This window comes from Parasteatoda tepidariorum, chromosome 6 (genome assembly GCF_043381705.1).
Source record: "Parasteatoda tepidariorum isolate YZ-2023 chromosome 6, CAS_Ptep_4.0, whole genome shotgun sequence".
Taxonomy (NCBI): Eukaryota; Metazoa; Arthropoda; class Arachnida; order Araneae; family Theridiidae; genus Parasteatoda; species Parasteatoda tepidariorum.
In genome coordinates, this window is record NC_092209.1 from 44,793,337 (window position 1) to 44,810,992 (window position 17,656).

The window sequence follows — 17,656 nt, forward strand, 5'->3', positions numbered from 1 at the left end:
CCATTTCTTCAGTTGAATTTATTTTTCAATTTTGTATTTTTTACTAATTTTGTGGTAATAAGCATTATGACTTTGGTAACCAGAAATTCACGTAAATCATTATCATATGAAAGGAAATATTACCAAATCAATATTGCAAATAGTGTATGTTTTGGTTTTTATTAACATAATTATGGTTCTTTACTAAAAATGTCAATATCATACAGCGCAATAATTTTATTTAGAATAATTTTTTCGTGTAGATTTTATTCAAATAAATAATTATTCAGTTTATTGCAACAAAAATATGTATTGTGAAATCTCTTATATAAGAAACTAATAATCCCAAAAAACAATTGATATTCCTTTTCAGTTATAGTTAATCTTTTCAGTTATAAATTAATTTGATTAATTAATTTAATTAATCATTATTACTTTTTTGTTGACTTTTTCTGATTGGCGATTTTTTAGACATAACGCAAATTACGTGTTTAACAAAATGGTCATATCCTGCTATGAATCTTTGTAAAAATAATTAAAATTAATATTTCGTTTTGAAAAAATATAATCACAGTTAGAGGTATGAGAAAGATGCATAGATAAAACTGCTTGTGTAAAACAATGGAAAATTATTTTTAAAAAAATGACTATTCTTCAACTGCTCTTCTGTGTTTTATGTTCTAAATGAAGTAGAATGTGTGAAAAACTTTTATTTCGATACTTGTTTAAGAGTAACTTACGCGATAAGATTTGTTTATTTCCTGCTTTACACTCAAAGGTCTTGTGTTCAGTTTCTTTAACCCCTTAACGATCGGTTAATTTTCAAGAAAGCGGTCATAAAAGTGCCTATTTTTTTACTTTTGTTTTTGTATTACTTATTTGATTATTGGTGATATCTAGTTTAAAAAAAACTAACTATCTACAATTACCTTAAAAATATCTTGGTACTGCCATCTGGTGTGTAAAATGAGAAACAAATTGCTTTCCGGGCAAAAGAAATGAATTAGTTTTATTCTTATTGGCGCGTTACTACTGAACACTTCAGCCAGTCAATATCACGGGAGCGAGAAATAGAGGGCGAAACCTCCCCCCGTCATTTTCACGGGAGCGAGAAAGAAGGGGTTGACAAACACTTTAATCAATGTTCATTTTTCGAAATTAGTTCTTATTTAAAGAAAATAAATTTAGACTAAAAGGAGAAGTTAACAAAATATTTATTAGTTAAAAAAATTTGAAATATTCTTTTTGATTCTTTAAGCTGTAGATTTCTGTCTATAATTGTAATATTTTTTTTTAATTTGAAAGAAAGAGTGTTACAATGTACCAAAAGGAGGCTTCAATCAAACCTAATATATCTGTTTTTAAATTAAATTTTTACCAAAATTAATTTTTCTTTTCTTCATGAGCAATTTTCCTTCCTTAAAGTAAACAATCTCTACCATGAGTGTTTTGTTAAACAAATATAAATCAATTTATTATCCTGTGAATTATGCATTGTTTGCCGTTGGGTTCTGAAATCCCATTTGCTTTATGAACCTTCACAGCGGAAGCAAAAATAAGAAAAACTTTTTTTTTTCATCTTTTCACACAGTTTTCCCCTATTAATTGAGCATTTTACCACCTCAAGGAAAAATTCAATTACCGAAACCAGCTTATGCAAAATGTAGCGTTACTTGAATTAGGCTTTTAGAAATTGTTTTGTTTTAATGTAAGGAATAAAAGTACTTTTATTTTAGATTTAATATATAATAGTTTAATCTTTTGTTCTCGTATTTTAGAATCATGAAATGAAAGGATCTTTTAGATATTTTTCTCTTTACAATATTATTAAATGTTCAAAGTGTAGTCATAACTGTTTTCCTAAAGAATTGGAAATCATTGATTTTTCATTTCATGGAGAGAAAAAATTTAAAATTACCATACTGTACGATAATGACATTTTTGGTGAGAAAAACAAAATAATTGTGGTTTATAAAATCAAAATATACGGTATTTAAATCATTTATTTGTCCTTATTTTTCCATTCACACGGTAACGGCCTCTAAATTTTAGTCCTTATTACCACACATTTAGTAAGAAATACAAAAGTTAAAAGTAAATTTAACCCAATTAAAATCATAATCTAAGCTACAATGATATCACATTTACAAAATTTTTCACATTTAACTTTGTCTGTTTTGCCTGTCACATTTTATCACATTTACAACATTTTATTACATGTTCAAAAACCATATTTTACTGTTAATTTTATGAAAATCATTACTAAAGCTCTAAAGGAAAAATTATCAAGCTTTCTGGTGTTGCACAAAGCGACAAACATGACAAACTTCTCCATACACTGATAGTTTTGACAATTTTTTCTCAGTTTGTTTTGTTCAAAACAAGGTTATTTTTTGAAAACTAGATGTAAATTTTACTACACTTACAGTAAAATAGCTTCAAAGTTTAACCGTTTACTATGAGTATTTTAATAAGGTGTTAAATTAAACCTTAATATCGCGTAAGGTATAACAGTTGTTACGATATTATTTAACTTGTTATAGTAACTTGATTGGGGACAAACCTGTGCCCATTAAATTGCTATTAGTTCAATCAAAAAATAGTTTACGTTTTATACTGCGTGTAAATCTATATACAATCTCAGAAAAACAGGTTCAACGTTGTACCATTAATATTGGTACGCCGCACCATAATAAAAAACGCACTTATTCATTGAGAAAAAATTATGGTCAAGGCAACTAGAATATACAAGTAATAAAATTTACCTCGGTTCTGGCTCTATGCGAACACCAAAAATCTGACAAATTTTTAAGGAAACGCTTTGGTAATAACTTTGATAAAATTAAAAGTGAAATATGGTTTTATAATATGTTATAAAATTTGGTAAATGTGGTAAAATTAGGTATTTTTACCTTAGGGAAGGTCATAAAAATCACGTGTTTGATTAAACTTACTTCTCAGTTTTGTATTTAATACTAAATCTGTGATTATAAAAACTATAATTTTGAAAGACAGACTTTTCATTAAACCGTTATCATGTGAAAGGAAAAATTACCAAATAAATGGCATAAATACCGTTTATTTTTATTTTATTGCCCAGAATTATGATTTATTTTACCAGAATTCTATTACCATAGAGCACGGTAATTTTACCAGCATGTTTTTCCGACTAATAATAAGAGTGAATATTAATAATAGGATAAGTATATATAATTGTAGCTTTAGTTAATTAAAACGCTGATAATCGCCGAAATTATCGGACTCTTTTGCGTTTATTAAAGAACATATCACGTAAATTTTGTCCAATTAGATTGCATGAATTAGAAAGATTGCAATTATATCGTTTTGATATAAGGTGAAATAAAGTATTCATAACTAAAGTTATAAGCAGAAGACTTTGATACAGAAAAATCGATAATTGTTAGTAAAGCAGTATGATTTATCTTTAAGTGAAGTATACATGCAAAATCTTTTGAAGAAATTGCAAAAATGTAATGTTTCTCGCTCCAACAGCTGTTGCCAAAAACACTTCGTTTCGTTAGAAACTATTCTCATAAAATTGCTCCTAGCGAAGCAAATAAATTTCTTTAATAAATAACTCATATGCGCTATTGTACCGTATTCTATCGCGTGTATGCTGTTATATATAAAGTTAATATATACATCAATTTATAATCATTATTTTCATTATTATTAATCCATAATTAAGAATGAATCAGTTAGTTTTCTTAAAAGAGACAAAAAAGATATCGACATTTCATATTTCACAGTATTTTTATTTTTCCAACTCCAACCTAAATTGTCAATATATTTAGTACAGTAGTATCGTAAGTTGAAACCTGAAACCTCTAATATTTCTTTATTTCATAAGCAGCTCATTAAGCAAAGTATTATTTTTCGGAAAAATAACTTAGAAAGGTGGAAGTATGGTTAGCGTATCCCTTTTTTATAGGATATGTTTTAAGGGTCATTTAAACAATTCGTGTTGACCATCAAAATGTGATTGTCATGTTTAGTTTCTATCAAAATACTTGTTTTCTAACTGATTTTAGCACATTTTGCGTGTATTTTGCTGTTAAGTATTTAAAATTCATTCATGAAGTTTTATTTCAAACTATCCGCGCATAGCATTCAGGTATTAATTTGATTTATAACTTAACTAACATATTTATCTAAGATGATGCGCTCCACAGTTGTACAATAAATATTATAACACCATTCTATTTTTGATGTTTGATACACAAGATCAGATTAAAACAACTTATATAAAGTGATATCAGAAAAATGCTTTTTTTATTATAATGATGTAATTATAATGATTTAATTATAAAGCTAAAATGTAAAATTTTAGTCTGTAATAAGTATTGTCTAGTCAGTTTAATTTTACACTTTTACAGTAAACATATTTTTAGCAAAATTGTATCACATGCCGCACGATATACAAAGTTTTTTTGAAATGGCACCCAAGAATAATTTTGACCTAAATAAGAACGTAAAAAAGAAATATTAGAATACAGGCTCTTGCCCATGTAAATCATTATTGTGACCTTATATATTTTGACACCTTTATCCACCTAAATACACTGTTAGAGTGGTCATCCTAAAATTTATATAGTAAAATAATCAGCAGCAGTCTGTCTATCCAATTAACTGTAAAGTTTATGGTAAAGAACATTTTTAATTCTTATGGTCTTGAAACCGTTTACAACTGATATGGATTAAACAGAAACCATGAATTCAAAACTGTACGTTTTTTTTAGCCATTTACTGTTAACATGTTTTTAAAACCGTAGAAAAGAAGTTCAACTGGACATAGCTTAGCAGCTTTATAGTTCTACCATTTATCCGTAAAGGAGATTATCGCATTCTAACAGACCAAACTCTTTAATTGGGGAGTACAGGACACTGGAATCTGTTCATGTGTTGAAAGGAATGGAGGAAATATTGTGGTGTCAGCGCCGAGACTCTTCCCTGTCTATCATGATATTGACAGATTAGCTCTTTTGGCTATAATATGTACCCATCAGTAGGAAACTAGGTGGTTCTATTAATTGTATCTAGTTGATGCGATAAAATTCTGGTTGTTTCACCGTATTAGGGGAAAGCAAGTAATAAATGGCTTTTCATATCAGTTAAAAGTTTGACTTCAATCTTATTTATGGTAATTTGACTGTTTTGATTGAATGTGGTAAAATATGAACTAAATAAATTTTTATTCAACCATTTTTTTTTCAGAGAAATATTTCTAACAGTGTACTAAAGTAAATCAAAAGTGCGCAAACTCTGTCTAAAAGTTAGACCAGCTGTCGTAGCTAAACAAACTAACAGTTGTTTAAGATCAGTTGGCAAAATAAGGTACCTCCCTCCCAGCCTCTCCAAACACGGCCCTCACTTACTCTGAATTGTTTTCTATCCTCAAATCTAAAGTTAATAAAGCTTGGCTTATTCCACCGGGTCACAATTGGTATCCCCGCAAGCGTCCTGGAGGAGCCCTTGATTTTCAGGGTACACGTGCCGACCAAACCGCTACCTGTAGATTTATCAGTGGGCATACTAAGAGGCTCACTTTCAGTGGACAAATTAAACTTTTTCCATCTTGTAAAAAGTGCAACTCCAGCGAGGCTAGTCCTCACCATATACTTGATTGCCTGGATTTCACCATGGAAGAGGTTCTTGAGAGACCTCTCCTTTTCCTCGACTTTTTGAAGACTCACAGCCTCATGTATCTGGTATAGCTCCGCTATCCCAGCTGGGGTTGGAAACAACAACAAAAAAGCTAACAAATGTGCTAAAACTCGTTATTGGTGAGTTTTTGAAGAAAGTGAGAAATCTTAGTTTCAAAATCTGTGCTCCAGTCGAAAAGAACCTCATTCGCTTGTGTGACTTGCTGAGTTAGTTAACGCATGGATATTGTATTTGACAAAGAGCGTTCAAAAACTCTCCGTTAATTAAGAGTATGACTGGATAAGCATAAATTTGGAGTTTACGGAGTGTCGATGCAATTTTAATATTAGTAACATGATCAGTTGTAAGATGCAATTTTAAAGAATTATAAGGGGGGATAAATTCTTAAAAAGTTCATCTAGTGAGTAACCTATCTAATCTTGCACTCAAAATAATTTCCATAAAATTATCAGAATTGACCATCAATTTATACTCCCAGCTTCTTTCTTTGAGAAAAAAGACTAGTGTCCGTAATTGAAACGAACTTCATTGAACGAATTTACCATTAATTTATACCGTTATTACATAAAGCTTCCTTACTCACTTCGGAGATATGTAACTTTTTCCATAGTGGATACATCACCAAGCATCGAATATAATGGTTCATTATTCTATCCCTGCCGGTGCAAAAGAATATCTATTTCTAGAACTTTCTTCACATTGGACAACGAATACGTAACTCTTTCATACCTCATCCACAACTTTTCATTCATTAACTGTAACTGCATGTTTAATTTCATTATAATTATGCTTTTTAAACGTGTTTCTATAAAATTAAATAGCTTAAAATCAACAAAAATTCGGTTAAATAGATAAGTTATGTACAAAAAAGCAAAATTAATAAAGAAATGGTATTAATTCGCTTAGGAGAAGCGTAAAAAATCTCCAAACGGTTATTGATGCCAATGATGCTTACTTAATTTATTTCATAGGTAGATACTAAAATAAAAAATATGCTTTGTACTTTAAAACAAACTTAAAATAGTTTAGGTTCTTATTTTCTTAAAGGAACAGTAGGAAATCGTCATATTGTTAATGATAATAAAACTTAATTAATAATGGTAATATGCTGTAATTGGGTATTTGCACTTCAAGAAGATCATGATACCCACACATGTGACCAATGACGTCAGTGTCAGCTGATCGTTTCTATTCAAAATGGCGTGTTAAAGTTGAGTTAAGTTTCTACGTGAGCTAAAATGTTAATTAATGTGAAGTTAATTAAATACAACCCGGTATCACACATGGAATTTGTTGATCGTTAATAATTTCTCGTCTACGTCTTTTATTTAACTCAGATTTATTATTTGTTACGCATTTTATTCTTACCATGATATATTTTTGCTTGTGTAGATAAATAAGCTATGTACAAAAGAGCGAAGTTAATACGAAAAAAAGATGTTTGTTCGTTTAAAGAGAGGGTAAAAATTCACAACGGCAATTGACGCCAATGAAGTCTAATTGATATTGATAACATTATTAATTTAAATAAAAAATGGACTATGTTCTTAAAAGCAAAGTTAATGGAAAAAAGTACTTACTTGTTTAAAGGAAAACCATAGAAAACCGCCTTATTTATATTGACGTAAATGACGTTTAATTGATTTTGGTATTATTCACTACTGCTATTATGGTAATTGCTGCAGATTTTATGAGTAACAGATTTTTCGTAGTTTCAGAAAATATTATTTCCAGCAAAGGCAAATATAGTGTGTTTTAATATTTTAATAAATTAGAGTAAAAAGAACTTTTGTTTCATAATATTTATAAATATTTTAAACAGTATATTAAATGTCAGATAGAGAGATGACCGTATGCTCTAAAGTTCTTATTAAGGTCTTATGAGAATTGTAATTCCAGCCATTTTCAAAAATTTTGCTTTCGTTTGCTGCCACTGAATGTATTTCTAATGTTGGAGGGTATGTATTAGGTTCCATATATACTAATACAGGTGCAAAGCATTATATAGATATCATTGATAAATATTAGAAAAGCACCAGTATTGAGCAATTTTAATACAGATAATGTGGAAATAGGTATCTTTCGGTCTTGCAAAAGGAGAGAATTAGTGGACAGTGGGCTAAAATTATCATGGGCTCAAAAATGTTGCTCTTGTCTGCTGTCACACATGTCACAAAGATTTCGTACAAAGCTCACAATATATCAACTAGTTGGCCACTAGTTGATATATTGGCTGCTATTTGGGTATTATAATGCCAAGTGAAAACAGTCGAATTTTTTATTCTCATGGGATGAACTATAAAAACTGTTTAATTTAACTACGTAAAGCCATCGTCAAGAGCAACAAATAATAATAAATAAATAATACAGTCAAACCCAGCTATAGTGAACACGGTTTATAGTGAACTCCCAGATATAGTGAAGGAAATGTTCTGTCCCGTGCCTTGCTATACACGCATAATGTTATTTTTTTGTGGATAAATAGAGAACTAAAAAAGTGTTGAAAAAAAGTTGGATATTATGAACTTTTTTCTGTCTTCAACAGATTTTTTTCCGTATTTTTTTAAAAAATAATTTTGAAAACTACTTCAAAATAAATGCTTATACTGATTTTTAAAACCATCTATTGAGTGGAACGTAGCGAGAAGCATTTTTTCTTGTTTGCTTCTTTTATCTCACTTTTCCATCCATAAGCAAATTCCAACCCAGGTGTAGGGACAAATTTTTGCCTCCATCAGCTAAAGATTACGAGCTTTTTTGTCACTACGCATTTTTCAGTCCTTTTTGTATTTAATTTCATTGGTCATTTATTTAAATAATGTATAATAAAAAGGAGTTCGGTATCATTATTTAAAAATGTTTGCGACACGGATATAGAGAACTCCCGGTTATAGTGAACCAAAATTTCGCTCTCTTGAGGGTTCATTATAGCGAGGTTTGACTGTATTTGGAATTATTGTAGCTTTTGCATCAATATATATCTTTCAGTTTTGTGTATGATTTCTTAGTATTCATTTATTGATAATTTTCCTTTTTTTTTTAATTCACCTCGCGTGAAGTAGATAATAGACGTTTGCATGTTTTCTTGCAGTAATGAAGATGCCGTTTAGTATCAAGCGCTTCACAATCCACCGGAGTTCAAGTCTCCCAACTCATGGTGGTTCGAAGAAGGAGAAAGGGGGCCCTGCCGGTGGGGAAGGAGGATCTAAGAAAGGAGGACCCACCAATGACAACAATAAGAAGCCATCCTCCAGACCTAGGGGGTTGCCTACGTCTCAGTCGGTGGATACAGCAGATCTGAGACGCTACAACAACCATCAGGAGGTTCAAGCTGCAGAAGATAGGGTCCCACCATTACCACCACATGACAGGTATTACCTGTGAGCTTTATTTTTCATTCAAAATAATAATTTAATCGTATTATTTAACATTGTTTTACGAAGCTCTGTCGCCTTGGAGAATAAAAAAGAAACTAAGTGTTTAAGTGCCTTACACTTGAAGCAATGCTATAATTTTAAACTATAGAGATATATCATCTTGCCGTGAAGAATTATTTAGGATTTAGAACGGAGAAATAAATTAATTTTTTTTGTCGTATGCCTGTTTTAGGCAGTGGTGCGATTGTTCCTGTTTTTCAGTGGCGCCATCTATGGCCAGGAAATCGATTTCTGCACGCCATTCACCCAACCACAACCCGTTTATAGGGCGGGTCACATTCACACACATTAAATTAAATATTTTAACAGTTGTTAAACTTTTTTTAAAAACCACCAATTTGGCGACATTTTTTCACCTAGAGGAAATTTATCAAAATCACTGCCCTATTCTCAGTTTTTGCAAATTTTTATGATCCCAGGTAATGCAGCATTTGAGTAAGCTTTTAAATATTAAAAAATTAGACAGCAAACGCAATTCATTTTCACAAAATTGTGGCTTTTCTCCATATTGAAGTTTTGCACCATTTCCAAAATAAGCGTAGACAGCGCTGGCTTTAGATAGGTTAAACTTGACCTACCAGTCATGTGCAACAGTTTTAAACTCACAGCATTTATAAAAATAGCATATTATTCGCAAAAAAGCATTTCATCTTACGGCGGAGAGTTCGAAAAGCAGCCTTAAGAGCCTTTAAAGTGACCAAGAATTTAATATTTAGGTTATTAAATTTGTAATTATTTTCTCAGCTCTGTATGTATGCATGCAACAGCAATCGATAATAAACATCTAAGTTACATCTCCCATATTCTAGAGGTTGCCTAGCATCTAGCTCTTTTACTTACAAGGAAGCCAAACTGGTACCTGTATGTTCCAATTTTCTCCTCACTCGAATGAGAAGGCTTTCAGATAAAACGTGTTGCTTCCTTAACAGTATTAACTTCCACCTTGTGCTGAAGCCTCAGTTAACTATATCTGCATTTAGGCCACAAAGTATGCGAAGATAAAAGTACTCACCACATACTGGAGAAATAAGAGAAATAAAAATCTCTAAATGAAGACAAATGAATTCACACATTTCTTTATAACTTCACAATATTTAATCATAAACAAACTAGCATATTATTTAGTAAAATATCTTTGGACACATTTAGTAACACAAAGAAAAGCCTTTATTAGAAATGGGGGACACGAGAATTTTTTAAAAAAAGGGTCATGCATTAAAATAAAATGCAAAAGAGAGAGAAATTTAAGTGCTGTAAAAGATAAATATAGAAAGAAAGTTCAAATTTGAGAGGGTCTTTTTAAAGTTACAGGGAATTAATGGTACAAATGTAATTTACAGAAATTAGTTAATTTAAGGAAATTAATTACGGTTTGCGGATTTAATTAAAAATTAAAGGCTAAGGAAAATGATAAAAAAAATTCAATCCCCTCGATACGGACATAAGTCCGCATCTCGGAGAGAGAGCAGAGGATACGCCAGAGGTCACCAAACCAGCATGCACGAGAGAGAATTAATGTAAAAAGTATCTTAAAAAATTCGTTACTGCTGTAGAAACAGAAAGGCGTTAGCCAATTAAATTTAAAGAGGGTAGAAATTGAAAATCAGATGAGAGGGATTGGTTAAGTTAGGCCCCTTTAAAAAAATTAATGAAAAAAAAAAAAGAAAGGCCGGTAAAAAAGGGTACAGGAAGTGCAATTACCGCGCTGACAATCGAGGAAGGGCGAACAGAAAGTTAATATACATTAAACAGCTATATAGATGCCGGGATAGCCTGGTTGGTAGGGCACTGGACTCATGTGTCCAAGAATTCGCGGATTCGATCCTCGCCGACCGAAGACTGGCGTAAATGGTGACTTATGCACTTTAAATCTGTCGAATAGCGAAGTCCTCCATGCTCCCATAACAAATCAATACCTCTGAGGGTACTGATCCAGGAGTTTCCTTGTCTTCTGGATTGGTTCAAAATTACACGGCTACGGAGTTGAACATTAGTAGTCGTAAACCCAAACGTCGGATGTTTGGGTCGGCTGTTCAACGAAAGGTGAAATAAAATAAGCAGCAATATAAAAAAAAGAAATAAAGGTTTAAGAAAATTAAAAAATTAAATTTAAATAAAAGAGTAAATTGTTACGATACACAAAGTGTAAATGTGACACAAACTATATATACTCACTCGTAAAATACATTTATGCAACTTCAAAAATAATAATAGTTTAAATAATAATTTTTTAAGAAAATTAAAAGATTAGATTGCAATAAAAGAGTAAATTGTTACGATACATAAAGTGTAAATGTGACATAAACTACATATACACACTCGTAAAATACATATATGCAGCTTCAAAAATACATCTTGAATCAGAAGTGTGCATCAGCGCTGAATTCCTTTTAAAGGTTAGATATTAAATCTTGAATAACTAAACGGTATCAAATAGTATCATTCTCTACTAAGAATTTCTCAATTTTTTTGTGCTATTGTTACGAGAAAAAGTGCTGTTGTTGTCCCCGATGCAAGCAATTTCATTAAAATTAATTTTTGCCATAGTCTTCAAAGCAGACGTTATAGAGCAAAGAGATTTTCATTTTAGAAATCAGCACAACAAATTGCATAAGTTAGGGTAAATACCATGCTAGATATCAATATATTTTACTTATTTTCATAATAGCAGCATTAGAACGAAATATAAGCATGCATAGGCAATGAAACAAATCATCAGAATGTTATACTTGCAACATTAAAGTCCGATAAACAAAGACGACTTTTCTCTCATCTGTGGCATGCTTGCTATGTTTCCCAAACTAAGCAATATATGAGACAACCCTTTTTGATTAATGAGACAATAACTTTTTCTGCTTGGCGTATGACCTCATTGATCACTAAAATTCATATTTTGCTGTGGGTTGTAAAGCAATTTTACTTAAAGTTATAACTGATATAATTATATCAAACGAAAAACTAATATCTATTACGAATCAAATGTAAACCAACAAACTTTGTATCCAAAACTGCAAATTAATAATAGATTATAAAATAAAAGCACTTTAATAAGAAAAATTACCAATCAGGAAAGAAACTTTTTTTTTTCACAATTACTTATTTTAACAATAAGCTGAGAATAAAAGCTGTTATCAAAATAACCAGAATATGTAAACTTGTGGCTTTATAGAAGCATTAAAAAACACGGCGTTTTTTACTTGAACCCTTTGGTAATGATTTTAATAAAATTAACAATAAAATATGGTTTTATATTACGAATATATGATAACATTTGGTAAATGTTGTCAAATTATTCAATTTGATCATGATAACTTACAGAAATCAAAATCATTTGTTCAGCTAAATTAATTTTTCAATTTTGTATTTTTCACTAGATATGTGGTTATAAGAACTATAATTTTGAAATCCGGAATTTCTGGTAAATCATTACCATACGAGCTTAAAATTACCAAATGAATGGTTTTTATACCATAAATTTTGGTTTCATCATCATCATAGTTGGCCAGACAGCTCAGTGTGAGCCAGTGCCTTCCTCTGAAGATTTCTCCATGACGACTTCTGATTCACGTTTGATCTCCAATTCTTTTCATTAATTACGAGAAAATCAGACTCCACTGAGTCAGCCCATCTCAACCGCGGCCTTCCCCTCTTTCTTGTTCCAGTGGGTCTAAAAAGCAGTATCTTTTTTATTGTATTGTCATCACTCATTCGAATCACGTGGGCCATCCAATTCATTCTATTTATTTTTATGTATTTAATAATATCAGGTTGTTTATGAATCTTGTACAGTTCAAAGTTAAATCTCCTTCTCCAGTTATTGTTTTCATTTGCACCACCAAATTTCTCTTCAGAGAAATTTTGGTTTAATAACCAGAATTATGTTGTTGTTTTTTTTACTGGAAATATCATTACCATAGAGAGCTGTAATTTTACCATTTCTTTCTCCGCGTACTAATAGTTTTGATTCAAGCATTTTATTTATTATTCTCCAACATATAGAGGCGAAAAAAATAAGCATTATCAATTATCTGGTTTTGTATACTCAATACCGGATTTGATAGTTTATGTTCCAACTCTAACAAATTATGGAATTTTTCATTGGAATCCAGGTTTTCCTATAAGAAAATTCAATTGAAGTGAAAAAAAGAAAATTAATTCTAATTTTTAGTTTTCTTTCCTAGAAATATTCAGCATAATCTTAATTTTAAATAATAATTGAATAAATTTTCGGCTTCCGTAGATTTTTTCACCATAAATAAATGAAATAAGCTTTTGTTAGTATGTATAACAGCTGGTAAATTCAAAGCTTACGCTTGAATTATATCACGTTCCCGCCAATCTCTTTTCTTAGAAAAAAGACTATAAAACTTCAAAATGAACCGGTAAACGTGACACTATACCTGATCCCCTGGACACTGAAACCCTTTTTATGATGCCTTTATTTTCAAGCATGGTATTAAAACTGTCCTGGTGCGAGCCACGTGACACGTTTTTAAACGTGACCAAAACAGGGAATTCGTTTTATAGCTTATGCCTAACAAATCACAGATTGCGTTGCTAAAAGGGAGAGATTTAGCAGATTATGTATGTTTATATTTGAGAATTAAAATTGAAATGCAAGAACAAAGTGTTGGAAATCTATGTTTCGTAAAATCAATATGAGAAGCACTGATGCCAAGTTAAGTTAAATATGCAGTATAACACAAGAATTTATCCGGAGTGAAGAATTTAAACTTCACATTTAACAAAACAATAATGACTCATAAATTATTCCTCTTGTATTTATTCACACCTATATATTCCTTTGGTTTTAATTCGAAATATATCTATCGACAGAAAAAAAAATTCTGCTAAGATAACGGCACAGCATGGTAATTGAGATTTCTTTAATTTTTTTCTTCATAAAAACCGTAATTCTAGTTAATAAAACCGAGGAATACGGTATTTAAACCATTCATCTGGTAATTTTTCCGTTTACAAAGTAACTGCTTTCCGGGACTTCTGATTTTCAAAATTATAGTTTTGATTACCACACATTTAACTTAAGTTTGTAGGTATTGAAACTGTTCCACGTAATCTATGTTGTAAAATAAGTAATTCTATGTGAATTATATTTTATTGAACTATATTTGTAACAAATATAGAAAAAATGGGGGGCTAGTGTAGATATTTTTTGAAAATTTGTCACAAAAACTATATTTAATATTATTTTTGACCCATGAAGTATTTCTTAACACTAATTTTGGTATTTACATGCATTCGGATTTATATCTGGAATTAAAATGTTATTTCGTTTTTTCCACAATTATTTTTTTATTTCATTTTAAAATAGCTGTTAAACAGCCGATCGAAGTTTTCAGTTTACGACTACCAATGTTCAACTCTGTACCCTTGTAATTTTGAACCCAATCCAAAAGACAAAGGAACTCCTCGATCAAGTATTGGAAGAAATTTACCTTCGTGGAGGATTTTTTGATGGAACTATCCCACATTTGCGTTACATAAAAAGGAAAACCACGAAATCCTCCCATGATTAACCAGACGGAAAGGGGCTCTCTAACCCATGATCCATCTAACACAAAGGATATTTTTACGTCCGCATTGTGATCGGTGCAAGCCGGATGCGGAATTTGAATCAGCTAGCCATTGCCGGGATTCGAACCCGGTTCAACTCATTGGGAGGCGAGCACTCCACCCCCTGAGCCACCACGGATCTTCTACAATTATTGTTAGAAGTGGTTGTTTTTATACTCTCTAGCCCCACAACACGGGACAACACCTTACAACTCAGAAAGCCATGTCTAAAGTTAAAATGAATTGCTTATTATGCCTTATTGGAAAATCAATAGTGACATATTTGAGTTTGATACTATTTTGTAATAGAACATTTTAATATACAAAGAAAGATTTTTCGAATGTTAAACAATACATTTGAAAACCATTATTATATTCGATTTATTTGAAAGCACAGAACCAATTTCAAGTTTAATTTATTTTAATAACCACAGTTTAAATTCGATGACAAACTAGTCCGAATGGAAAAAACTGGAGAAATGTAACTACATCTTCACTGGAACAATGCATAGAAGTCGCAAAAGAAAACGTGACCATTGACTGATGTCCTATTTTAGTTTAATGTATAACAAAAAATAAATATCCAGTGCAAGTTTTTTTTTTCCATCTTCAATCAATTTGTTTAACAAATGTGATAAAATATCGCGTTTAAATTTTCTTAAAAACTTTAAAAGAATGAATTAACATAATGGTTTCATACTATTTTTGTTTACGTGAGATTTATATTACCATTTGTAAAGGTAAATTATTCTACATAATAATTCGCATTTAGAAAATAAATAATGTGAAATGTGATATGTTTCTTCCTTTGAATGTTGTATGGGGCTATGTAGAAATATCAACACTAACATCCACACCATGTATCTATCTCTACGCTTATGCCTAATCCTGGTCAATTGAAACTATACAGAGCAAAATATAATATCAAAATAGTTACTGGAAACCGTATAATTGCTGTTGTTGTTGCCGGCCGGAGGTGCGTTTGTTCTCGTTTTCCAGTGGCGCCATCTATGGCCGAGAATTTGACTTCTGTTACAGCCATAAGTTACACCCGCTTATAGAGCGGACCCATTCATACATCCATTCATTCATCCACAGTTCGTAATTTTGACCTGAACCAGAGAACGATCAATCTCTAATTCTGTACCCCCAGGAGTATTGAGTTGTTATGGGAACATGGAGGACTTCGTGACCAGACAAATTTAATGTGCACCATTCATCATTTACTACACGGAGAGCCTTCGGCCGGCTGGATTCGAACTCCCGTTCTCACGAACATGTGTCCAGCTCCCTGCCAACCAGGCTACCACGGCCAGTCGTATTATTTATAACATATTATCATCTTTTGTTGAAATTCTGAAAATAAGATTTATTTATAAAAGAGTAAATAGAAAACTTACCTTACTAACACCTTATAAACCATATGTTAAAAATTTCTATTGAAGTATTCACAATGCTATTATGCAACTGCACTCGGAAATTTTTATCAGTATCTCCAATCTACGATATCTCTCAGACGAAATTCGATCAATAATTTAAAAAGTCCATGTCCATTGCAACTCCTTGGTCATACTAGTCACCTACAAAATAACTATAGCCCTTGAATAAATAAGATGCATAAATACTATTAATTATTAACTTTTTATATCCTTCTAATCTAATTCATTTGCTTCTTTTAAAAAAAATATTATCATTGATGCAGATTTGTACCATCCTCGTTGTTCAATGAAGAAAAAGTTCAGTACTTCTAGCATTAAAGAGAAAATTCTCAAAATATTATACTTTCTACTTTTATTCAAAACAATCAACTGTGCTTTTATAACTATTTATTCATGTTTCAAAAACCTTACTATGATTTGTTTAAAGTTTTTAAATTATTTTACGAACTTTATAAGATATTTAATGAAACTTTTCCAGTTATTAATATAATATTCATTAAACCAAAATTTAATTAAATTGCAAACTGAATTACATGACGTGTTTTTTTTTTTGTCATTTGAAAATGGGTATATACATTTTTAGGGACGTAATTTGCCTTACTAAGAAATAATTGTTACATATAAGATTGCTTTCCGGTTCTTGAATTTTTTAGATTTCATCAAATTATATTTATACAAATTAATTTTTAAATTTTTTTTATTGAATTGTAATATAATTACTGAACTTAACAAAAAAACTCTTTTTAGCTCACTGAGAATGCGCATTGGATAAAAATAACATTTCATCATATTTGTGGTAATTTGGTTATCATAAACATAGATTTTTTTCAACTATACAAATTTTGAATTATTTAACAGAAATATGTGTTTAAATTAAAACTGTTGAAAATGACTGTTGTAAAGAATTTTTTCAACCCCATGGGAAGGTACATACGTTTCCTTCAAATTAAAACATAGTTTAATTTTCTACATAAGCATATATTTTTAAAGTTTTATTTTATTGTTATTGATATTAATTAAAATGACCAAAAATAACTCATAACATTTAATCAGGCCAATAACATTTAATGTTTAGTTAGGTCGAAAATATTTTAGTAATATTTTATAATATCGACAGTGATATATCTAAAAATGATTACGATTGTTGATTTTATTGATTTAAATAAACAAAAAACAAAAGAAGGCCTTTATTTGAAAACAAATAATTTTTAAAAAAAGTCTCCTACATTTAATTCCAATAAAAAATTAATAAAGAGGAGAAAGAAAGAATGAAACAATTTATTTTGCATTTCATAAAATTCCGCATTCTTGACGCAAAGATTGATTAAAGCTATTAAAAGAACAACTAATATTTATTTATAACAGTTAACAAGTAAGATTATATGAAACTCTTCTAAGAAAAGTTTAAATAAAATGTAATTTTAATAACTTAGTTCAAATTCGAGGGTTTTTTTTTGAACCATTATCGTTAATAAAAGAATAAAGGCTTAGTTAATTACTTGCGTTATCTTACTGATTACAAAACTATATAGGCTACATACA

At 30.5% G+C, this 17,656-nt stretch overlaps 1 protein-coding gene across 12 annotated transcripts in view; it reads left to right on the plus strand.

The window, feature by feature from the left end:
* The window catches only part of LOC107442885 (coiled-coil domain-containing protein AGAP005037), a 301,042-nt gene that overhangs the window by 125,303 nt on the left and 158,083 nt on the right, over positions 1–17,656 (plus strand). For all 12 annotated transcript variants that reach the window (XM_071182301.1, XM_071182305.1, XM_071182308.1 and 9 more), the window contains exon 3: positions 8,756–9,035. In XM_071182301.1, coding sequence (XP_071038402.1) covers positions 8,758–9,035 — 278 coding nt within the window. In that variant the 5' untranslated portion in view covers positions 8,756–8,757. The remainder of the gene's footprint in view (positions 1–8,755; positions 9,036–17,656) is intronic.